This window comes from Lepus europaeus, chromosome 1, assembly GCF_033115175.1.
Source record: "Lepus europaeus isolate LE1 chromosome 1, mLepTim1.pri, whole genome shotgun sequence".
NCBI classification, from domain to species: Eukaryota; Metazoa; Chordata; class Mammalia; order Lagomorpha; family Leporidae; genus Lepus; species Lepus europaeus.
In genome coordinates, this window is record NC_084827.1 from 27,884,752 (window position 1) to 27,910,656 (window position 25,905).

The 25,905-nt window shown below is 40.2% G+C and overlaps 1 protein-coding gene across 2 annotated transcripts in view; it reads right to left on the reverse strand.

Moving 5' to 3' along the window:
• Window positions 1-19,109, reverse strand: part of CPED1 (cadherin like and PC-esterase domain containing 1) — a 328,108-nt gene extending 308,999 nt beyond the window's left edge. For both annotated transcript variants that reach the window (XM_062206775.1, XM_062206743.1), the window contains exon 1: window positions 18,022-19,109. In XM_062206775.1, coding sequence (XP_062062759.1) covers window positions 18,022-18,270 — 249 coding nt within the window. In that variant the 5' untranslated portion in view covers window positions 18,271-19,109. The remainder of the gene's footprint in view (window positions 1-18,021) is intronic.
• Window positions 19,110-25,905: the final 6,796 nt, after the last annotated feature.

Consider the following 25,905-nt stretch of genomic DNA (forward strand, 5'->3'; position numbering starts at 1 on the left):
AGGACACAGCAGAGAGCTGGACTGGAAGAGGAGCAACCAGGACTAGAACCAGAGCCCATATGGGATGCCAGTGCCACAGGGGGAGGATTAACCAAGTGAGCCACGACACCAGCCCCCCAAGGTTTCTTCATACACATTTTTTTTTTTTGACAGGCAGAGTGGACAGTGAGAGAGAGAGACAGAGAGAAAGGTCTTCCTTTTGCCGTTGGTTCACCCTCCAATGGCCGCCGCGGTAGGCGCGCTGCGGCCAGCGCACCGCGCTGATCCGATGGCAGGAGCCAGGTGCTTCTCCTGGTCTCCCATGGGGTGCAGGGCCCAAGGACTTGGGCCATCCTCCACTGCACTCCCTGGCCACATCTTCATACACATTTATGCCTTAACATGCATTCTGTTTTCTTGTTTGCTCTGTGCATCCAGATGGCTTTTTACTCTCCACAGCCTCCTCATATTATTCAGTCAGATTGGTGGCCACAACTAACTAATAAAAGGGCAATTCAAAGAGCTTATCGAAAATTATAATTATAAATTTAAACATTTCAAAATCAATGTTTCCATTTTTTATAATATGCATTATCCATGAACTTTTTGACAATCTCTGATATAAAACATGGACTATTCTTGGTCACCATCTTGGAGAACACTTTTCCTAGCCTTACTGAGCCTAGGAACACTTTTCCATGCTTCCTCACGTTGCCAGATGCTGCACTACCACAAAAACACATCATAGCAACCTCACGTATTCCTTTCAAAATCAGTCATCGACCTCCCCGATTATATACTGATTCTAGAACACTTACATATCAGACAGCCAACTTCTTGCTTCCAAAAACAAAACTTGGCAGGCAATGGTAATATCTAAAAATACCAGAGCCTAAGTACTATTTCTCAGAGAAAGGAATAAGACATTATCTAATACTGATACCAAGTTGTCAAGTCCCTTAACTCCCTAGCCCTTCCTTAATGGGACAGACTGTTTTACAATAGAGTTTGACTTCCTTCCATCGCTGGCTAGAAAAGCAAGATCCCTTTCTAGAAGCCCAGTTTATTCTTCAAAGGTTCAGGAGAAACCATCCTTTTTGGTTTTGACAGATGGCTGTAATTCTCCCAGGAAAGCAGAAGGTGAGGTCACCTTTTAAATGGAGGAAGACCTGGGTGGCCAGGTTGTGTGGGGTGACCAGAATTTCACAATCCAATGGAAAGCTCAAAAGAATTCAAGGACTGTTGACCACTACTATTGGAGATACACAATGAACTTGCTTTAGATCCTGTTTATGCATTCATTTCACATCTATATGACAGGGACTGTATAAATTTGATATCTGCCCTGACTCAAATGTTTTTTGTTTTGCTTTGTTTTTAAACTTCACAAGAGTATGGGTACATGATTTAAAATGCTTGGTGACATTGTTTAGAGTTTTGCTAAGAACTGTGCTTAGGATCACATGCAGATCACTGGATAATGAGTCACATTCCCATTTATATCACAGAAAAAAGAGCTTCCTTTGAAGACATCATTATTTTATATTTTATATTTTAAACTCTTTTTAGATTCCAAAGATAAGTGACATGGCTTCATATTTGTCTTTCTGTGTTTGTTTTATTTCATTTAACATAGTGTCCCCTCCCCCAAGTTTCATCCATGTTGTTGCAAATGGCAGGAGTTCATTCTTTTTTTGGCTGTACATATTCCATTGTGTTTGTTTAAAAGCTTAATGGAAAAACAGAATTAAAAGATAGAAATTGGGGCCAGCATTCTGGCATAATGGGTTAAGTCACTGCCTATATGAGAGCTGGTTCCAGTCCCAGCTGCTTTACTTCCAACCCAGCTCCCTGCTAATGCACTTCAGAAAGCAGCAGAAGATGGCCCAAGTGCTTGGGCCCCTGCATCCATGTGGAAAAACCAGATGAAGTTCCTGGCTCCTGGTTTCAGCCTGGCCCAGCCCCAGCTGTTGCAGCCATTTGAATAGAGAAACCAGCAGATGGACTCTCTCTCTCTCTCTCTCTCTCTCTCTCTCTCTCTCCCTGTAACTCCACCTTTCAAATAAATAAACTAAATCTTTTTTAAAAAGATAAAAATTATAAATGTTATTTTTAACATAAGATCCATTAAGCTTGTAACACTTTGTAAGTAATGATGGCAACCATTTATGCCATCCCTAAAGAACTGAAGGACCAGTGTTGTAGTACAGTGGGTTAAACCACTGCTCTTGACACTGTTATTCCACATCAGAGTGCTGGTTCATGTCCCGATTGCTCCACTCCCAATCCAGCTCTCTGTTAATGTGCCTGGGATAGCAGCATAGGATGGCCCAAATATTTGAATCCCTTCCACTCTTGTGGGAGATCTGGATGGAGTTCCAGGCTCCTGGCTTCAGCCTGACCCAACCCTGGCTAATGCAACCATTTGAAAAAGTGAAATATCAGATGGGGCTAGCGCAGTGGCACAGCGGGTTAACGCCCTGGCCTGAAGCACCAGCATCCCATATGGGTGCTGGTTCAAGACCCGACTTCTCCACTTCTGATCCAGCTCTTTGCTATGATCTGGGAAAGCAGCAGAAGATGGCCCAAGTCCTTGGGCCCTTGCACCCGCGTGGGAGACCCCAAGAAAGCTCCTGGCTCCTGGCTTCGGATCGGTGCAGCTCCGGTCATAGCAGCCAATTGGGGAGTGAACCAGTGGATGGAAGACTTCTCTCTCTCTCTCTGCCTCTCCTCTCTCTGTGCGTAACTCTGACTTTCAAATAAATAAATAAATCTTTGAAAAAGAAAGAAAGTGAAACAACAGAAAGAAGATCCCTCCTTCTCTCTCTTTCTCTCTCTCCCTCCCTCTATGTGTATGTGTGTGTGTGTGTGTGTGTCTGCCTGTCTGTCTTTTGAAAAATCTTTTTTTAAAAAGAACTTAGGATTCTGGGAATTTAATAAAATCATTTTGTATTATTATTAAGAAAAAGTGCCCTTGAAAGACTTTGGTTTTAACAGCAGGAAACAAAAAGAAACCAGAAAGAGCCAAATTAGGACTGTAAACTGTATGCCTTATAGCTTATAGTCTTGCTAAATCGACAGGAACCTTGTCATGGTGGAAAATGACTCTTTATTAAAGCTTTCCTGGTGTTTTTTTCTAAAGCTTTAGCAAACTTTCTCAAAACACTCTTCCAATAAGCATGTTACCTTTCTTTGGCCTTCCAGAAACTCAACAAGCAAAATGCCTTGAGAATACCCCCCAAGAAACTGCTGCCATGATCCTCACTTGCTTTGGCACACTGGGTTCTAGTCCCGGTTGGGGCGCCGGATTCTATCCTGGTTGCCCCTCTTCCAGGCCAGCTCTCTGCTGTGGCCCGGGAGTGCAGTGGAGGATGGCCCAAGTGCTTGGGCCCTGCACCCCATGGGAGACCAGGAGGAAGCACCTGGCTCCTGGCTTCGGATCAGCGTGGTACGCCAGCTGCAGCGCGCCGGCCACAGCGGCCATTGGAGGTGAACCAACACCAAAGGAAGACCTTTCTCTCTGTCTCTCTCTCTCTCTCTCACTGTCCACTCTGCCTGTCAAAAACAAAAAATCATAATCTTTAGTACTCTTCAATAAAGGCATGAACAAGATTAGTTTTTCCTTGGAAATTAATATGGATGGTCTGCTAAAGCGGGATTCATCCTCAAAATCATCCTGCCCCTTCTTAAAACGAGTTACCCATTTGTAAACTGATTTCTGAGAGACACTGATGCAATAAACTTTTCGCAATTCATCATTGATTTCAACATTCTTCCACCCAAGCTTCACCATAAATTTCACGTTTGCTCTTGGTTCAGTTTCAGCAGAATTCATGTTATTTTTACAGGAACTCTTTTTAAACCATGGTCTTATTCTTAGTAGTGCCTCAAACTAGATCCTGTTAACAGGTTATGACAAACTTACCTTGGTACAAAACAATTGTTAAATCCACGAATAGTTTTTCCATCATGTGAACTTTCCACAAACTTTTGGAAGACCTCTCATTTATAACAAATTTTCTTGACCCATTCAGCCACTGGTGAATACCTAGGTTGTGTGCATCTTGAAAATGTAGAATGGATACTATGTACTTTCAACAAAAATGATAACTATGGATATAAATAATTTGTTAATTAGCTAGATTTAATCATTCTACAAGGAAGATGTACTTTAATATACAATGAAAACATACAATGTTGTTTGTCTAAAAAAGGATAAATCTAGCTTCTTGAGGTTCATGTGTTTAAAATGATATATTTCTACAAATACAATTTATCTTTTCTCTAGCAAAGCAAATTTGGTTAAAGTAGACACAGTATTACTTTAAGTATACCTTTTTTTTAAAAAAAATAATAGTAAGCATACTTCCTTTTCCTCCACCCTCATCTCCATGCTCACAGAAAAACTAGATTTGTACCTCGAATTTAACTGCTTTTAAAAAGCTTATGTAGCTCAAAAATACTCGAATAAATAGGTGTAGTTTGTGTGGTGGGAAGTTACAGATATAATGTCACTCAGAAGAAAAAAAAAAAGATAGTTCTTAAAGATAATAATAAAGGGAGAAATGAGAGGAAACTCATTTGAAATCACTGCCCTCTGGTTGTGTCCAGTAAGGGGAGGTTTCTGCTCAATAAGAAATCCAACTTTCCGGCTGATGCTTTGCTAAGGTCAGGTAGTTCCTACACTGTTACAGAAAAGTTAATTTCCTGTTCCATTTTTTCATGAAGCATTTGTGCACTTTGGCTGAATTAATGCTAGATTTTCCACTAGGGAAGGACCAGGCTTAGGGCTGAAGCTATTGGAATGCTATTATACTTTTATTTCTTGTTAAAGAAACACTGAAGCATACTGAAGCAACAAGAGGGAACTCAATTGTGACAGCACAATTTTGGACTCCTACTGGCATTTTGAAACATAATTTTGTAACTTGACACCTATATAGCATACCATACAATAACTTTTTAATGGAAATAAAGAGAATTTCTGTATTCACATTTATGTTGCATATATATGTATTCTTTTCCCAGAAAGACACCAAACGTGATGAGAATATTTTTACAATATTGTCCTTTGAGATATGATAACATTTATTCCCCTGCCCTTTATAAACTCAATGGTTTTGAAAGTACTCTCAACTGCAGTGTCTAATGTGATCCATGGCAGCTCCATGACAGGCATTTCCATTGCTAGGTTATACACCAGGAAAACCAAACCCAAGGAAATCATTTGTCCATTGTCACACAACTGTTCATCATTGACTCTCCATTTCAATCCCTGATAACTTCTCGTTCTCCTGGAGAGAGTGAACAGGTCACAGTGAGGTCTGGTTCAACATGTGAACTTCTAATAGGTTGTTCTGGTGGGTTTATACATGTGCACCAGCACCCCAAACAACTCATTTTGTCAAAATAAGAAACACCAGGACACTGGGCCAACATTACTATTTAAGTAAGTTCAGTTTTCTTATTGCAGATTATTCACTATAAGACGTTTTCCTTCATCTAAGTTTCTCATCTTGAGTTGGCTACTTTATACCATATCCCTCTTTCAAGCATACTCTAAATATAATCAGAGCAGCAGATACCAATTCCAATTTCCCAATATAGGCTGTGTGATATAAGCATTTGGCTATGAAAATAGAAAAATTCATAAATAATTTACAAGTATGTCAAACACCATGTTTTTATAAATCACGGAAAGATTTGTTGCATTCTCACTATTTGTGGTCAAACACACTTTCTCAAGCATAGGAGGAAGGAAGCCATATGCACAACCATGCAAAGTCAGTGGAATATGCGTACATTTGACTGTATCTTTAGGCCTCACAGTGGAACAGTGACACATGTTAGCACAACACAAGCAGTTTTATAAGTTTGCCTGAACAAAGTTCAAGGAAAAGAATCACCCAGGTTGAGAACCAAAATTATAGAATATGGGGCCAGCGCTATGGCATACTGGGTAAAGCCATCACCTGCAGCACCTGTATCCCGTATGGGTGCCAGTTCAAGTCCCAGCTGTCCCACTTCCCATCTTGACTTCTTAAAATGGCCTGGGAAAGTAGCGAAGGATGGCCCAAGTCCTTGGGCCCTTGCACGCACATGGGAGACCTGGAAGATGCTCCCGGCTCCTGGCTTTGAACCAGTCCAGTCCTGGCCATTGCAGCCAATTGGGGAATGAACCAATGGATAGAAGATCTCTCTCTGTGTGTCTCTCTCCCCCTTTCTCTGTTTAGCTCTGCCTTCCAAATAAATAAATACTTTTTTAAAAATACTTATTTATACATGCATGTGTGTTTGTATGTATACATATATATGTATATACACATTCTTGAAACATCTGTAATATACTCTGTATTAAATGCTTTTTTGAGGTCAAAGTTTAAACTCAGATAATTCTTAGGGATGAAAAAACATAGTATCATCTATTGAATGCCATCTCCAGCCAACCACCATATTTGATGTTTTCAGTCACATAATGATATCCTGTTCTCACAAGTAGGACTTGATTGATTCTGCCTTTTGAATGAGAAGAAATAGTTTAAAACCTCAAGTAAAATGTTCCTTGGTCCTATACCTAGAAAATGATTCAGCTGCAATTTGCACCAATTAGTTCTGTGACATAGCCATAATCTGTTGCACTTATGCAGTAAGCCTAACAGGGTTCAGATTTAAAAAAAAAAAAAAAAGCTTTGCAGAAGATATGTGGTTCTATTCTCAACAACAATATACAGAGTTACAGAGATTCCCCATTACCAAGTCACTCTGACTGGGCTGTACCAAGAGTGAATTGGTGGGATTTCAATTGAAAGCCCCCAGATAAGGGTTAGATACCAAAGGTTGTTATATTTTAGGGCACATGATCAAGCCTATCTTGCACTTTCAAATTCATAATTATCCTGGTTCATCCACTATTTTGCATCATTAGTACCCCTAGCTTCTATTAGTGAATTTAATGTAAAGTTTAAGTTTTTTGATTAAGATCTTCATTTATACTGGGCCAGCACTGTGATATAGGGGTTAAACCACTGCCTGTGACACCAGCATCCCATGTGAGTAAGAATTAGAGTTTTGGCTGCTCCAGTTCCAATCAAGCTCCCTGCTAATGTGCCTGGGGAAGCAACAGAGGGTGACCCAATTGCTTAGGTTCCTGTACCCAAGTGGGAGACCCAGAAGAAGCTCCTCGTTCCAGGCTTTGACCTGGCCCAGGCCCAGCTTTGCAGCCATTTAGGGATGGAAGATTCTCTCTCTCCCTCTCTCTCCTCTCTCTCTTTGTAACTCTTGCCTTTCAAACAAATAAATAAATCTTTATATTAAAAAAGTCCCTCATATATAGCATATTTAATTTTTGTTATATATTCATCTTAGATTTATATTTTGAACAGATATCCAAAAAGTACAAAAGTTGGCAAAGTACTGTTTACCTTGTAAAATGTCAACTTTTTTTACAGTTGCTGTCAGAGAACATAAATCTTATTTTAGAAAGTGAGCTCATCCTTTCAGTGAGAATGACTTCCTAGGAAAACTATCCAAAGGAAGCCAACGAGAAAAGTAAAACCCAAAACATTCCTTTCACTCCAAAAAGGCCACAGAATCCAATTTCTGATAGCAAAAAGCACTTTTTATATGTCAGTGTATCCAATGGTTTGCACTTCAGTTTACCTCATATGAGTTTTCAATTACATTAGCATAAATAACAGGCATTTACCCTCGTGGTTAAGACACATCCCACAGAGGTGTGCCTGGGTTCCATTCCCAGCTCTGGCTGCTGACTCCAGTTTCCTAAAATACAGACCCAGGGGAGAAGCAGCAGTTATGGATCAAGTGATTAGGTTGCTACTACCCACATAGGAGACCTGAATTGAATTCCCAGCATCAGGTTTTGGAGAGTGAACCAGTGGATGGGCGCTCTGTCACTCTGTTTTGCTCTCGCTCTCTCTCTCTCTCTCTCTTTCTCTCTCTCTCTTTCTCTCAGTCCTTGCCTCACAAATACATTTTTAATTTTTAAAGAGCAGGAAAAAAACCAGAATTCTTCAGAGAAAGAAAGAAGCAGAAGCTACTAACAGTATATGATAACACAAGAAGGAATGCTACCTAAAATATTATTAGCACTTTGACACATGGGAAATTTAACATATTTTGTTCAAATGTGAGTTTCAGCAAGAATTCATTAAAATTTTTCTAATGTAAACAAGTTGGAAATTGTTTCAAATTCTCTCAGAATTACCATGTTTTTACTCATACACATATCCCATTATAAAAAGTTAACATAGATCTAATCAGCTATCAGAGAAATCCACAGGCAGTAAGTGCTCATCTGGCAGCTCCACTAAGCGTATGGAAGTTGCAAAGCTTTCAGTATGCTGACGATAGCTTCCAAGGGTCTCTTACACACAGACCTCTATGTTTAGAGTCCATCAGCATAATTTTTAAATCCATACTTTCAAATCTGGTTAAAATATAAAAATGTATAAAAGAAAAGTTCAGTTTTCAATAGAATGAACTAATTAAAAAATGAAAATTCCTAGAAAGAAAGATGAGATGATGATGGCAAAGAGATAAGGAAGATGCAATAATTAGAATGGCACATTGACTGGGAAAGGATTCTTGTATTTGTTTTACTATGATTGATAACTTGGGGATGTTTATGGGATAAGGATCTCAACAAGACAAAGGACAGTAGATAGTAGAAGAGATCAGTGATTTGATGAGGCAAATTCAGTCTAGCAAAATGGTATGATGATTATCATTAGCCAGAGTCCATGAGATCATATCAGAAAGAAGGAACTCAGAAAATTTTCATGCAAGAATTAGGAAACTAGCGTTCTGCAAAGAGGAACAAAGAGGTAGAAGGAGTTCCTCTAGTTTCCTGGCCCCTGCTACAAAGTTGGCCTTCTCTGACCCTGAAATTTTCATTCATTGACTATATACTTACTTAGTGCTCACTGTCAGATGCTATGTTAGCACTGGGATGGAGCAGTAAATAAATCAAATAATAACTTTGATCATAAGAGGCTTTATTCCATATAGAGAGATAACGCACAACTCAACACATGTAAGTATTCCAAAAAAAGTTCATGGAACTGGAATTACAAGTTTACTTTGATGCAGAAAAATCTTGAAACTTAAGCATACAAGAGGTTCTAACAGTTCATGTAAATGTGTGTGATATTTCACTACACATGAATTTCAAAATTTTAATTGTTAAAAAAATTGTTCATCTCAACACCTTACACTTTAAAAAAAAGAAAACACAAAATTTAGTGAAATGGAGGGTCTTTCCTATGGATAAGAAGATCTGATTTTGAATGACACATCAGTCTCCCTAAATTTTGTCATGATCCCAGAGGTTCATCTTACTGAATAGGTAACTGTTTCTAGGCTGGAAGACAAGGAGAGGAACTTAAGGTTTTCATCTTGGTCATTCCTTACTAAAGAACTGACTTACATTCATTGCAGCTATTTATCGCTCACCTGCTTTGTGAAGGTCAAATGTCAGGGTCCATAAGGACTACAGGAAATTAAGCAGTAATTATTCTGACATTAATATGTACAGAGTTCTTTCTATCTTCCAAACACTTTAAACACTTTGCATAATTCCTCTCATTTAAGCCTTATGTTAGCCTTGGGAGGTATGTAATAATATGTCCATTTGGAGGCAAAGAAGTTAAATCCTAGAGGGGTCAGGAAATGTGCTCAAGGTAGTAAATTAACAAGTGACATTAATTTAACTCCAGAACTAATGTGCTTAACTATTCTGTTCCCCCCCCCCCCATTTATATTAGTTCCCTAGGGCTTCCAAAATAAGTACCACAAACTGGGTAGCTTAAAGCAACAGAAATGTGTTGTCTCACAATTCCAGAGCCTAAAACATGAAACCTAGGTGCCAGCGGCAGCATGCTGTCTTTGAAATCTGTACAGGAATCCTTTCTTGCCTTTTCTGAGTTCCTTGTGGTCTGACAGCAGTCCTTGGCATCTTGAGTGTATCGCTGCATGACTCCAATTTACCTGGCATTCTCCCTGAGTGTCTCTGTCTTCTTATAAGTACAGTAATCATATAGGATCAGGGGCCTATCCCTCTCCAATGTGACTTCATTTTAACTAATTACATCTGGGACAGCTGTCAATCTAAACATAGCTACATTCTGAAGCAGCAGTGATGAGGATTTCAACATGTCTTTTTGGGAGGACAAAATTCAATCCATGACATCACTGAACGGGGGTAGCTGACAGGGATAGGATAGAGATGGTTAGAAAGAACAAGAGTCTCAGTTCAATTCTGTCCTCCCTATCAATTTGATAAGTTACTTTGAGGCACTTTCTGTGAGCTTCATGTTTCTCATTTATAAAGGAAAGATGCTGAACTAATAATCTTTAAGTTATTTCTAGTTCTTATATTCTACTATCCCTTTTTTTCTAAATAATGATAAATAAACATTAGTTATATTTGGGATGTTTAAGCAAACATCTGCTTATGGAGATAAGGGCAGCTATAATAGAGGAGGTGAAATTTCATGAGTTTCAGAATGCTTTAAGAATGACCATGGGGGGGGTGGTGGTGTTTGGTCTAGTGGCTAACATGGTGGTAAACATGACTGTGTCCCATGCCAGAGCACTTCGGGTTTGATCCCCAGCCCTGGCTCCTGACTCCAGGTTCCTGCTAATGCAGACCCTGGAAGACTGTAGTGATGGCTCAAGTAATCAGGTTTCTACCACATGTGTGGCAAGTTGGATTGAGTTTTTGGCTCATGGCTTCTGTCTGGCCTAGTCCCTGTCACTGTGTGCATCTAGGGGTGAACCAGCAATAGGAGATCTCTTCTCTCTCCCTCTCCTTCTCTCTTTCCCTCCCAACTCCCTCATTCTTTCTCAAATAAATAAACTTTTTTAAAAAGATTTTTACTACAGGAGAAAATACAAATAATGTAACAACAACAACAAAGACTAGTCATGAAGATTTTATCTAGAGGTGTTCACAGGGTAGAGACCCTGGAAGAGGACTCCAGAGACAGGCAGTGATGATGGCATTTGGAGAACATGGTGTTGGCTATATGATAGATTCAATCAGGGACAGAGAGGCAGTGAGGCTGGAGAAGTATGTTGGGGCATGCTGGGGTGCAGGGTGGCTTCTACTCAGTTTACTGGGCTCGACATAGCTACTGAAGATGGTTCAGCACAGTTATTTTTGGAGTTGTGCATAGATAGTTTAGAATGTGTGGGCAGTTGGGTAGTAACTAGTTAGACTACTGAAATAGCCCAGGTTTGCGGCAATCAGGACTCAGAACCAAGGCTGTGAAGGTAGAATCTAAGTTTTTGGAATTTGGTTGGCTATTATCTGGATTCATTTTAAGGTCCAGGAATAATTCCATTTTACATAAACCATAAAGGCTTGTGTTACAGTGATATTTGCTAAAATTACTCAGTTTAATGAAGTACTAATGTACATGACGTTCTCAAAGAGAAGTCATAAGTTATAGCTAAAAGAAGTACTACCATGTCTAAAAGCAGCATATAAACCCTGAAGAGAAAATCTAGGTATGGGGCAAAAGCCAAGGAGGTGGAGAACAGACTGGAAAGCAACAAGCAATTTGGGCTGAGACAAATGGTTCCAAATAAGGAATATGAATAAGGCAAGACCATTGTAGCCTTTACAAAAAATGTATATATATATATGGTTAGCATCCCCAAAATGCACACTTAAAAATAATTAAGAGACTAAATTTTGTAGTTTGTGTGTTTTTTTTACTACACTTAATTTTTTTGAGGTTAATTCCTTTTTTAAGAAAGAAGGAAACCTGCAGAATGTTGTTGGCTTTCTAATTTGGAGCTGGTCATGTGGTTCAGTGGCATGCCTCAGATTTGATAGGGAGCCAAACCAGATGGCTTTGGTGAAGAGTAAAATACGGAGAAGAAAAAAGGAATATCAAAGATAAATATAAGATTTAAAACCTGTCGCTGTGGCTTAACAGGCTAATCCTCTGCCTTGCGGCGCCGGCACACCGGGTTCTAGTCCTGGTTGGGGTGCCGGATTCTGTCCCGGTTTCCCCTCTTCCAGGCCAGCTCTCTGCTATGGCCCGGGAAGGCAGTGGAGGATGGCCCAAGTGCTTGGGCCCTGCACCCGCATGGGAGACCAGGAGAAGCACCTGGCTCCTGGCTTTGGATCAGCGCGATGCGCTGGCCACAGCGACCATTGGAGGGTGAACCAACGGCAAAAAGGAAGACTTTTCTCTCTGTCTCTCTCTCTCACTATCCACTCTGCCTGTCAAAAAAAAAAAAAAAAGGATTTAAAACCTATGCATCCTGAGGGCTGGCATTGTGACACAGCAGGTTAAACTGCTACTTGTGTTGCTAGCATCTCTGTCTCCAATCTAGTTTCCTGATAATGTACCTGGGAAGGCAATGGAAGATGGCTCAGATACTTGCACCCTTGCCACCCATGTAGGAGACCAGGATGGAGTTCCTTGCCCCTGGTTTTGGCCTGGTCTGGCCTGGACCTGGTTGTTGTGAGCATCTGGGGAGTGAAACAACAGGTGGAATCAATTTCTCTCTCTCTCTCGCTCTCTCTCTCTCATCTACCCCCTGGCCAGTGTGTGTGTGTGTGTGCACACGTGCGCATGGGTCTCCCTCACTCTTTGTCACTCTTTCAAATAAACAAATGTTAAAAATAGAAACATATATTCTGGAAAATGGAGAAGGAGAGGCTGAATTCTAATTCGTGAAAATAGGTCAAGAGGAATCAGTGATTTGGGTATGAAAAATTCGAGAGAAAGCTATTTGAGTTTTTGTAACTTTTGTGCTATTCTCAAAAAGATATCAGGAAATTAGAGATGCAGGTGATGAATGATCTTTTTAATGGTAAGAATTAACAATAGGCAATATCATAGTATAAAACAAGGCAATTAAGGCCCAAGGAACTAAGCCTGGGAATGTCTACTAATATGGGGTGGCCAAGAAAGACATGTGAGGAGAGCGAGTGTCTCCAATAGGAAGTAGAGGGTATGGAGTCCATTAGGCTCGGGAGATTGCCAGGCACAAAGAGAACTTCTTACTGTTTTTTCAGTTCTAAGTATGTTTGCTGGTAGAAGGAATGGTCCAATGGAAGTTTTGAAATTGGCAATATTGTAAGTAATAGAGGGTGGTTGTGGAGCCAATTCTGGAAAAGGTTGAAAAGAGGGTATAAAAAAAAAAACACTCCAGAAAAGAAAGATTTGGCAACGAAGAGACATTTTGAAACAGCTTCTCAACTGCTCTCCCTGCCTTCAACTCTACTGCAGTCTGGCCCATTCTGCAATGTGTGCCCTGGAATATTCTCCAAGACATAAATCTACTCACGTTGATCTTTGCTTCATAGAGACTTTTTGGAATTCAGAATCCAGACTTCGTATCATGTGGAACTTTCTATCATCTAGACCCTGTTGAACTTTCTACAACCTCTGTTACCCTTCCTGTACCCTTCAAGGTCAAACACACACACACACACACACATACACACTGCATAACAAATCCTTGTAATTCTCCAAATCTATCAGTCTATTTAATTTCTTTGCAGAGGTGGGTTTTGCTGCCTGTAATCCTGTTTTTCTTTCTCTGTCCTCTCTAGTTTCTTCTCAGCTTTCAAAAAGGAGTCTTATAATTATGGCTCCTGGCATTGTATTTATTTGTCTGTCTCTCAGTGGCTTTTATTTCTTATCACTGGTGTCTCCTAAAGACCCTGGCATTTACAAATTGCCCAATAAATAAGTTTTAATTGAGTGAAGAGAATGTAATAAAAAATGAATGAAAGAAATCAGCTGCAAAGGTAAAGATGAAGCAAGGTTTGGTTTTGTCTCAGTTGAAGAGGAGCGTTCGCAGTGAGATAATAATGAAACTTTTCTGTAAAGAAAGGGAGGCCAGTTCCCAAGAGTAGACATTTTGGTGGTTTCCCAAAGGAAAAAGAAACACAACCACAGTACCAGTACCAGTCGATGCTGGACCCCTGTGTCTCATGCACCCCTCTAGTGGGCACTCTTCATGCCACTGCTGGAATCACAAAGGTACAGACACTGCATTCACCTGCTCGCTGCCACAGTCCTAGGAGTACCTGCTCACAGCATTCACTGAGAAGAAGGTCCGTCTCACTCTGCACTGGCAAGACCACACCCACCAAGAGCCTGGCTTCCCAGTGGCTACCCTGAGAACGCACATAGCACTAGATAGTGTTGCAGTGTGGGATGCACTCCAACCAACAAAAGGCAGGAGAAGAGGAAATGGGGGAGTAAATTGCTTGCTCTTTCTGCCCCTTTCCCTGCAGTCCTGGTCTGAGATGCAGTAGTTGAAGACAGACTCTCTGGATAGGACTCCCAATGACTTGGGTTTTTTCTTTCTCCTTCTAGAAAACCTGGGCTTTTTTTTTTTTTTTACAGAAATTTTTCAAACATTAAATATATTATTTACTATCAGAAGCGCAAACAAAATGCCTTAGAATATTTGCCATGGGCTGTGGTTGGATCTTGGGGAGAGCAGAAGTCAAATAGGACAGTCATGGAAAGAGAAGGTAGAGTCAAGAAGATGTGGAAAATGAATAGTCAAGGAAATAGCCCTTCTCATTGTGGAGCACCAACAAGAGATAATCAGAAACACATGGCTCTGGTGAGTATAAATATATACCCCAAATAGCAAAGTTTCCATGAAAGGAGCATATGTGAGTACTAAGGAGGTTTTCTTCCATTGAGTCTGTTTACAATTTAACATGCTTCCTGTGTTATGCAATGTTAACGTGTTAGATCCCATGAAAACAGATAAATCTATTCAGTGACCTACCACAGGGAAGAAAATACAGCTTTGTTTATATTTTAAATTGAAATAACTCTGAGACTCAGAAGATTGTGAGATAATACTTAAATAGCCAACATTAAGAGAAAATCCAGAAGAAATGACAACAGTACATCTGCTTTGCAAGGCCCTTTGGAACATTCAAATGGAAAAATGAATTAAAATTTGGCCAGAACAAGGGAGAGTACTTTCTCACTATGGAAAGTTGGCATATACTATACCATGATCTCAATTCACACTGAAACCAGATTTAGACATTGAACCAGATCCCAACTGTAAAGGCATATAGGACAAAGTCACCCACCTTCAAATATTTGCTACTGTAGAGTCCTCTGGTACTAGAATAATAAAGCACAAAAGGTCTTTTCTTAAAAATAACGGCACCATAAAAACTGGGAAATACTTTTGGTTTATTCATCAATGAATGAAAACTCTGATTTGAGAGCTCCTCTGTGAGCAGCCTTTGGTTTCTGAATGTTTATCCCTTCAAACACTACATATTCACTGACATACTTTCTTCAAAAAATATCCTCAGTTGGAGTTTTTAACTAAGATTTTTTTTTCATTTCAGCTTTACAAATTCAGACCTAGTTTACATGCCCTGAAGGGGCAGTTACTTTAACATTTAAACACACCAGTTTTAAGTGTTGTTAGTGGTTCTTAGCATGCTCTTAATTCTAAAAAAAAAAAAAAAAATCAAAAATCAATGCTTTTTCCCAGATGTCTGATGTCTTGATATATATATATATATATATATATATGTATATATACATATATATATATGCATATAATATTTTGCAGAAAAAAAGTCTTGGATTTACTGACATTTATACATCCAAATACACTCTGGAGACCATGAATCATAGATTAAAAAATAGTTGTTTTAAGTAACTTTAAAAAGACACAGTTGAAGCAAAAATGAATGAATTCAACTAAAGGAAAGCCCTAATAACAAGAATATTTTGGTTTGCTAATATAGGTAATAACAAAATCCAAAATTCATAGGTAGAAACAATGTTCGTTCCATAAAATGCCTAAAAGCTAATTCAAGCTCCTCAGAAACTTGTAAACATCTCATCATTTAATTTTTAAATGAATTTTTTAACTAGTTGGTTTTGAGAGTGATCCCAAAGATATTTTTCCCTTATGCTAGCTATCAGAATAAATATCTGATCACTTAAAACTAGATTATTATTTGATTCCTTTTGGATCAAAAATTAGAAATGCATTTAATTTGTGTTTTAACTAACACCTGCATAATACCTTCTTTCTAGCTTTCTTCCTATGTTAAATAAAAATTGCCTCTAAACCAGTGGCTGGCATGAGTTAAAAATGGAGATAAATAGCAAATGTTTGGAAATTCAGTTTGCATATCCACTGCACTTCTAAACTATAATTATGAATTTAGAATCTTGCTTATGTTTGAAATATTTAAGACTGTGAATCATTTGGAAACCAAAATCATCATGTGTTTGATATTTTTGGTGAGAAAATTCTAGAGTGAGTGTTTTACACCAGCAGCTGGTAAGGTTGAGATGGTTTATAAGAAGAAGGAGATCCAAAGTAGAAATGGGATTTTCTGTGACAGTCTACAGCTAACAATTGACATAGGTGTAAAGTATAAGCAAAGCAAGAATCACATGAAGTCAAGTAAAGGCATGAGAAAGGCCGTCACTTAATGAATAAAATCTTTTTATCCAATGTGCTCAGCAAAAATTTTAGGTATCTCTACTACAGAAATCATATTATCAATATTAGAAACTTAACAAGTGACTTTAAAAGTCACAGTAGCATCTGTTATAAGTTTGTTGTATCTAAGAAAAGCAAAATGCAAATAAAATTTAATGCCAACATGAATGAACAAAACATATAAAATCTTCAATGATTCTATAGCATCTGAACACTGATCCACACATTCCTCTTTAGTGTCATCTGAAAGTGCTTTTCACTCTATTATCTGCTATTCTCCACTATATTTCTTGGTCAACATGTTCCTTGACATTATTAATAATCAATGAAATCACTCATTTGAAGGTTTCCAAATTTTCTTCCTTTTAGTCCTATATAATTTTGTGTTTCAACTAGGCCTTGCAGTTGTCATTTTGCAAGTTGCTGTGAGCACTTTGAATTGACTTTTAGTTTCAGCATCAATCCTGTGGTCGGAACCTCGCACTCGATGATGTTCCTCAAGAACCAAGTCATAACGCTAGAGACATGTGGACTACCTCCACGTCTTTCAGTGTCAGTCACCTTATCTGTAAATGAGGACAATCGTATCTTCCATGTCTACCTCATAGTGTTATAGTCTGAACTGAACACAAGCGTGGCAGAGGAGATGGTGGTACCCCAGAGGAACTCCTGCTTCCAACAAAACTCAGCATCAGAAAGAGCTACCTATGTCTACTGCACACGGAAGATACTCCTCTCAGATTCCTAGTTTTCTTGTAATGCTACTACTTGATATGCCATAGAATTCAATGACTTCATCACCACAATTTTGTGTGCATAGTTTTTCTCTTTTCTTTGCCCCCACTCTCGACTGGTTGAAAGACCATCATTCTACCACCAGGCATGAACAGAGTAGTTTATGACACACAAAATTGTGTGCTTTCTTGAATTGTGTTATTTTCTACACTTGATGAGTAAGCTTAGAGAGTTAACCTGAACAGTGTAAGTGTAGAACAACCTCTCCCTAGTTTTGGGAACAACAAAACAGTGTGTCCCTTAATTTCACCTATTACTATATTATATACGCTTCAGCTATAAATATGTTATTGAGAAACACGTGTACCAACTAAGAATCGATTTAGCCAATTATGAACTGTAACTCTGGAGTATCTTTGAATGTGGAATGCTTGTTGAGGGACAAGACATGCAATGGTAAAGCTTTGAAACTTTTCTTTATGTTTTTGAACTCTAAATCCGCAGATCTCCTGGATTCTTAGTCATTTAGGGGGAATCTCTATCGCCTCCTCCCTCCCCAAAATGTCTGTTTCAATCCATGGAAATGAAGTGAAATTCTGCGAAGATAAAATCTAGGCCAGAACTTTCTGGAAGTAAATACAAAAAGTTGAAGCTTATGTAACGTGTTTCCCTGTCATCGGCTCACTCCCTGGGCTGTTTAAACTCTGGATCCCTTTCAGACCTCGTGGAAGTTAATTTTAGTTTTACAGGGCAGAGAGAGGCAGAGCGCTGTCTCTGCGGGAATGGTCTCGGAGAAGCGCAGGAGAATCTCACCTTTCTGATTTCCCGTGCGCTGCCCGACGGAAGGAAGCACTGCTGGTCCGGGGGGTGTCCCTTCCTGCACCGGCCGGCCTGCGTTTCTGCGGGCGCTTGCGGGGCGGCCGCGGGGACCGCAGCCGTGAGCCGCCCGGTGCCTCGGAGCGGCAGGGTCTGGAAGAACAGGCAGATCGCCACCACCAAGCCCACCAGGAAGGGCCGGGGCCAGAATCGCCGACGACACAGGAACACTGGGCGACAGACCATGTCCAGTTCAGCTTCACTTGGCCCCTGTCCACGTTGCCGGAAAAGTCATAGCAGCTACTCTCTGTCAGCATGAAAAGTCCCAATCTGTCTTCTTTTTTCCACAACTGCGCTCAAGTGCGCTCCATCCCCGCTTAGCGACTTTCCGACGGGTCATGCCAAGGAGCAATCGCAGGGCCCACAAGGCTGAGGTGGGTCATGAGAGCCCTGCCACGGGCGACAGTCGAAAAGCGGCTGCCCTGAGCTGTAAAAAGATGCCAACGCCAGGAGAGCCGTCACTAACCAGCCGAGGGCATCCCAGCTGCCAAAGTCTTGCTTCCGGGAATGCCTTCTTTTCACGACATCCTTAGCCTCGCAGCGAGGGAGTCCGCCTCTGCCTGGGCTCTGCGGGAACGGGGCCGCCGACGCCAAAGTCAATCTGGAGTCTGCACTGAACGACGCAGTCGGTTAAAGCCCCAAGCGCCCGTCGCCCAGCTGGAGACAGGCCAGGTCGCCCCAGCAGTTCCTCCTTCTCCCTCCGGTTTTCAAACAGTCCCGGCTTGCCAGCCCTTTGCGTTTCGTCACCGCTTGCCTTCATTCAGTTTTAAATGACCACCTGGCCATCAGCATTCACGGCTTTTACCACAAAAAGGGAGTCAGCCCTTGGAATGGACGTGGTTCGTGTCTGGGTGTTGCTTGTCTTGGTTTCCAGTTCAAAGTTCTATGTACTTACTCAGTTTGCATCCTTTCAGCCAGGAAAAAAAAAGTTTCCAAGCCCCCTCTTCTTGGCTTGCTGGTCAAAACCACTCGGAAGAGAAGTCCCCGAGCGTCAGGCGGCGGCCCCTCTCCCACGCACCGCCCCGCACGCGCGGCTGCTGCGCGCCCCGCCGCCAGCCAGACGCCGCGGGCAGCGCAGGGACCCCAGCCGGGCGGCGCGGGGCGGAGCCAGGGCCCGGGGCGCCTCCGCTGTCCCGGGGCTTGCGCGAGCCGCGCTTCCAGCTCGGGATCCCAAACGGTGGGTTTCCACGGGTCACTTCCCCCAGAAACGAGGCCCCCACCCAGAGCTGCAGGGTGGGGACGCACACCGGGTGCCTGGTGCGCTCCGTGGCTGCCCAGCCCCAAAACTGCAACAACCAGCTCTTACTCAAGGCATGGCAAAGGTCGGGGATGAGGCTGGGGCGGACTCCACGAGTGAGTTCGGAGGTTCTTCAACCCGAGGGAATTGTGGTTACCCTGATGGGGTTGAGGTCACAAGTTCTGTCTGGACCGCGGGACAGGAAGTCGTGCTGTTCGCCCCCAGAAGAACTCATAGGCGTCCCTGCGCTTTGTCACTAAATCTTCTAACAGTCTTGCCTGGATGAGTGGCTGGAGCTTTAAAAGGCTAATTGACACCTTGCTCTCAAACTGAGTTGAGAGTCTCAGATGTTGGGGCAACTTTCACCAGTATAAAGCGTTTGGTCCAGAATTCAACCCAGTCGGATTCTATCCCGACTGACCCACACGGCACTGCTAACCAGGCCACTCTTCGAAATCCACTTTGGCAGGGGCAGTTGAGAGAGCAAGCGCCTTGAAGGGGAAGGAAATCTCTCCAGCGCATGGTGCTCCCTCTCGGCTTTCCACGCTGTGAGCTCTGTGAACCAGGGCTGGCCTTGCCTCAAGGCAATCTAACCTGTTTTAAACTCCAACTGCTTGTGGGCTGAGGGTCTCCCGAGAGGCCACAGCTCTAGAGAGCTCCGGTCCCTTCAGTACACAGCCCACTGTAGCTCATATTGTGTGAGAGGGAGTGCCCCCTAGAGGTGCCCAGTTGTTATAGATCCAAGAGAGATGGGCATCTCCAGTTCCTTGTACTGAAGTAGTTGTTTTGACACCTTATAAAACATATCGATTAATGCACTACAGTAAAGTATTCATAGTAAAGGAAGAATTATTCAAAGATTTATCCTTGCATGCATTCCACTCCAGTTGGCTCACTATTATTTTATTTATAGATGTAGAGTCCTCAATTCCATGACCAATAAGTAGAAAGAAGTGGTGCCTGCCATTCAAAAGGCAAACGAGTTTTAAGAGGAAATGACTACATGATAGTGTTGTAGGATATAGTTTTGGTGAATGTGATTTGAGAGACAATGGGAATTCTGAGATCTCTACATTGGAATGGATCCAGTGTTGATGAAATCCAGGCCATTGCAAAGCTGTTTTCAGGTGTAAAGAATGGGCAGACAATTCTACAAAGGCAAGAAAGTCTGTGAAACCAAGAGTTTGAGGAAATCTGTGGGGCACTTCTCTGCATCATTAACCTGTTGAGTGCAAGGTGAAGAAGGAAGAGTGAATCCCATGCCAAAATAAAATTGCCTTTTGGTTGGGAGGAGTGAAAGACCAATAGCATTGAAAAATTTAAGAAGATGCTATAGCTATAATAATAGTGGGAATCTAGATAACAATAAATACTAGGAACCAGAAAAATATGGAAAATCAGTATTCTGTAAATGATTCTGGTGGATTGTAGAACCCAGTTCCTTTTCTTAACCGCTGAGTCCCAGGGAGAGACACACAAGAATGTCAGCAGGAAACAGACAAGGGGTAGTTAGACTGAGAAGGTGCAAAGAAGTGGGAAAGAGGATATAGTAGGAATTATCACCCAATAAACCAAGAGCTTGCACAGACAACATCTGAGTTTCAGAGTAAACCCAATCTGGATAGGAATCATGGCATTGCTTCTTATCAGCTGTTCTTAGACAAGTTCCTTGATTTATTTAAATCTCAGATTTCCTCATTTGTGAAATAAGAACACTTCCTTTGAAATGCTGTTGGCTCAACCAGATGACATAATGCATGGAGTACCTAATTGGGCACATTTGTCAGACAAATGTGTGCTCAGTGTGTGTCTGTTGGGTTTTTGCTCCTGCGCCTGTGCTCAGGCCTCACTGAACTTTTTGTGTGATGAAGCATCAGACACATGAACTGATGAGCATCAGATAATGGGCCTTGTAGAACAAACACCAAAATCAATCACAGGCATTCAGTGTTGGTTCTCTTTACTCTGAGAAGGACATGGGCCACAGGTGCTAGTTTAAAAGGATGAGAACAAAGGAGCATGCAGAGTCCTCATATCAGAGATAACCATCACACCATAGTAGTAGGCTAGACACATTTGAATGGAAGGTAAGTAGAAGCAAAAGGATATACAGTTTCCTAAAGTACCTTTTCCACTAATAATTTTGGTTTCTAAGGACCAGGGACAACAGAGTGGCAAACTTTGCAAAACCCTAAAATTTCAAGGTTAGACAAAGCCGTACAACTTTTCTCCCCAAATCTCCAACACACAATCCACTGCCATCACACGTGTGCTTCACTGAAGTTTTCGGTACAAAGTAGGGGTAGCAGGACAGCATGGTACTCAAATAATCCTTGTTTGAAGAAAGTACTTAATCATTTTTTTTTAAACTTTAGGAATGAAGGTAAGTGAGTACCATCAGTGATGTCTATAATTTTCCAAATTTGAGCTTATTTAGCCTTTATAGTAGGAATCCAAAAGATTTATGAAGAACTCAAGATAGTTGACAGAATACAATGTCATTACCCAAAATTGTACGAGAATACTTTTGCATTACCATTAATTGTAGACTTCCTTTTTTTAAAAAGGTGGAATAAAAACAAATATATGGATCAAGTTCTTGTGGTTATTCTCAGTAGTGTAAACTATGAAACTTAATAGGGAAAACTGTCTAAAATGTCAGATTCTTGCCTTGCAGCCATCACTGTCTGTTATACTTAGTTAAGGTATCTCCTAATACACTTGATTATGTATTATCCCACAGAGTTATGTAAACAGAGAATGCTGATTTGTATCAGGTTTAGGATCATACAACCTTTCACTTGTACTTAACACCTTTCATCTGCTGTGTTTTACAATGCACATGAAAAGCTCAGCCTATAATCAGACTCAAGGACAGTTCTTGATGTGCTGGAGATTAGTCAACAGAAATAGTAAAACACTTATGCAGGAATATATATTTTTGCAACCTCCAATGCAATCAACATTTGAACTTGCTTAATTTTCGTTAAATTCAGCTGGTTCCTCTCAGAATCACTTCATTTAAGCAAAGTAATTTTTTTTGCAGAAACTATGGATTTCCACTTAAGATCCATGAACATTTTGTGGACATACCTATGGATTTTTTTTTTTAAAAAAAAAGTTTTCCTATCAATTTCCAGGGATTCTAAAGCTGGAATGGTAACAGCCAAATATGGCAAAGATCTGGGAATCACGTCAAAGGGTAAAAAAAAAACTGTGTAGGTTGCCTTTCATTCACCGGATTTGTCCAGTTCGTATACATGGAAAGTCATTTTCTGTTTAAATAGACATCCCACAATCTCTTTAAGTTTCTAAATGAACAGTCAGTCTAAATAAGTCAAAGTCTCCAAACCAAATCAATACTTTTAATATTAGATGGCCCATTAGACTAGCATTTGTGAAAATACACATCACCTGGGGAAACCCATATACCAACATGTGGTGTTGCCTCTTATACTGGGACATAGGTGCTTTAGTTCTGGTTTCCAACTGAGCATTTTACTTACTTTCCACAAGCGCCTCTATAGGCATTTTGAATTTGCTCGTACCAGTATCAAAATCACTTTTACACTTTTCTTGTGTTGTAATTTAGTCACTAGTGTACTTACATCTCTCACTTTATAAATTGCTTTAAAATGGAAACTATTTTACCCATCTCTATACCCTTGCAACATCAAGCAATGTTTTCTTGTGATTGTTTCAAAAATTCATATTGCAGAAATCTACACCTCATAAATTCAAATACTTCCCATTATTATTCCAGTTTTATTCCACAAGACTTCATATCTTGGTAACTTTTAACCCAGTGGAGGCCTTTTTATCATGTAAGAAGCTTTGGCAATTTCCAGAGATATTTTTGGCCGTCACAACTGGCTGGGGAGTGGGGACAGTGATGCTACTAACTTGGGGTGCACACAGGCAAGGGCTGCTGCTAAACATATCCTCTGATACACAGCACAGTCCCCACAACCAAGTACCATTGGGCACAAAATATCACAAGTACTGGGAAACTCAAATTTAGCCTAGCCAAAGGAATAGTCATTGCACAATTTTTCCATGTGTCTACTAAGATTTGTTTGTTATTTAAGTGAGAATAGTGGGTACCTCAGTAACTTGTGACGATGACATAATTAGCTTCCTGAGAATTTTAATCACTTCTTGAATGTGTGATTACATTGCTCCCCAGAACAAATGCCACTTTGGTATATAATTTCTTTTAGCTTCTCAAACACGTATTTCAGACTGCAGCTTTTAACTGACCACGTATAGATACAGACATATCTACAGTTGCATACACACAATATACACATACACACAGGTAGGAACAGACATTATGGTGCAGCCAATTAAATCACCACTTTTTTAAGATGCCGGAATACCATTTCAGAGTGCCCATTTGAGTCCAGGCTCCTCTGCTTCCAATCTAGCTTCCTGTTAATGCACCTGGGGAGGTAGCAGATGATGGCCAAGTAATAAGACCCCTGATAATCTCTTGGGAGAACTGGACAGAGTTTCTGGGGCACAGACATGGCTGTTGTGGGCATCTGGGGAGTGAACCACTGGATGGAAGATTTCTCTATTTCTGTCTCTCCCTCTCTCTGTCACTCTGCCTTTCAAATAAGTAAATGAATCTTTAAAGAAAAAACTGCTCCAATCAGTGGACACATAGGGAAAATGCTAAGTATTTAATCCAATTGATTATACTTTTACTTTTTTTATACGACAAATTTGCACATAGTATGGAGACAGAATTCCTAAGTTTTTATCAAATAATACATAAAACATGAGCAAATTTCTTTAATTTACGATATTATCAAATCATGTTCTCAATTATAGATCTCATTTGTCTTTGTAGCCCTTCAATATAAAATTCCTTGTAAACTATGTTTTTTATAAAATGTATTGTTTTTAGTCATAGAATTTAGCTAGCTAGCTTTCTTCCTTTTCTTTCTTTCATCCTCCCTACTTCCCATCTTTCAAGTAATCACAATTTAAGAATTCATTTCTGTTTTCAGAAAATAAAAAGTATTTTGAATGTTTTAAAGTATCAAATCTGTTAATAATTGATGTATGTGCTGGGGAGGGGAGGAGGCAGGCTTTGTCTTACCACCCTTGTGAATGCTGGCATCTATTGAGCTAACCTGGGTTGGTAAGAAGGACACATTCCTAGACTGTATCACATGCCCACCATATGAAGTCAAAAGGTCACCCCCTTATTTAATCTAGACCATATGGTCCACATATAAGCTTAATTGTTTTCTTGTTTTCAGCCGTCCTAAATGACAACCATCGGCAAAGTGAAACATCTTTTTGGCACGCTTGGGAAACTCCTGGAAATTTTTATTTAAAATCTGTTCTGAAGATTATTTAAGAAAACAATTGGTCATATGAAAGATAAATATGAAATACTTCAAGGCCATGAATATAAACTTTGACAGACTCTAACGGGACATACTGGGGGAGGACATAGTAAAATATACTAATTCATTATTCTATTAGTCCCGTGACCTATTTATACTCAGGGATGTATCTAAGTATTACAGGTTAGCCCCTCACATTACATTTGACCGAAATAACTTTCCAAGGTAACTTGGTACTCACTACAATCGTCCTTATTTTAGCCTATCAGCATAGAGGGTCCCTCTGCCAGAGCAGATTTAACAATGCAGAGAAGATGAAAATATCAACTCTACTTTTTCCCTACCACTGTTATTACATTTCTGAGTGATCTAAATTTATTCATCTTAAAGACTAACAATCATACATCTTCCTACATAGAACTATTCTTATTGGTTCACACAGGCTGGCAGAGAGGCTAAGGGGAGGAAGCCACACACAAGCTACCATACACTCACATCCCACACTGGCAGCGAGTTCCATCAAAACTGCTTGAAGTTTTCATAAGCAGCATACGAAGAAATAATCACAATGCTCTCTTTCATGACTTCTTTTGTTAGCAGTGAAGAAAGTAAAAGGTGATACAGGCTTACCTCAAGACAATTACATGGCTCTGAGGAATTTATTAAGGAATGACTAAGCTTTTCCAAAAGAGAATCTTAAACATAAAATGTGTTAGTTAAAATACTGTCTTAATAAGATATAATAAAGCCTAGGCTTCTAACAATATGTAAGTTAAAAGATCAACTTATTACTTTAAAATGGGAATAGTCAGGAAGGGGGAACAGTTCCTATATCAAACTTCAATTAAAAACAAATGAAAATCTGAAGTTGGTTCATTTTTATGTCACTTTCTCTGTAGCAGAAGCAAATAAAGATTATTAAGATGCTGGATCAGAAATTACAAACTTCCTGTAATTCTAGTTTCATCACCAAAATAGGAAATCTAAAAATCTTGACCAACTAGCAAATCTGATTTGTCATTTCAAAAGTTGACACAAAATATAAATGTAACATTTAGCAATTTCCAAGTCACAGACTAATTCATTTAAAATCATCCCTACTTCATAATCTCACATGCTGTGATTTCAATGAATCTTTAAAATGACCGGAATAGAACTAGAGTTAACCAAAAATATGCAAGCATCGCTTCAACTCCTATTAACAAGCAACTCTACACCACAGTG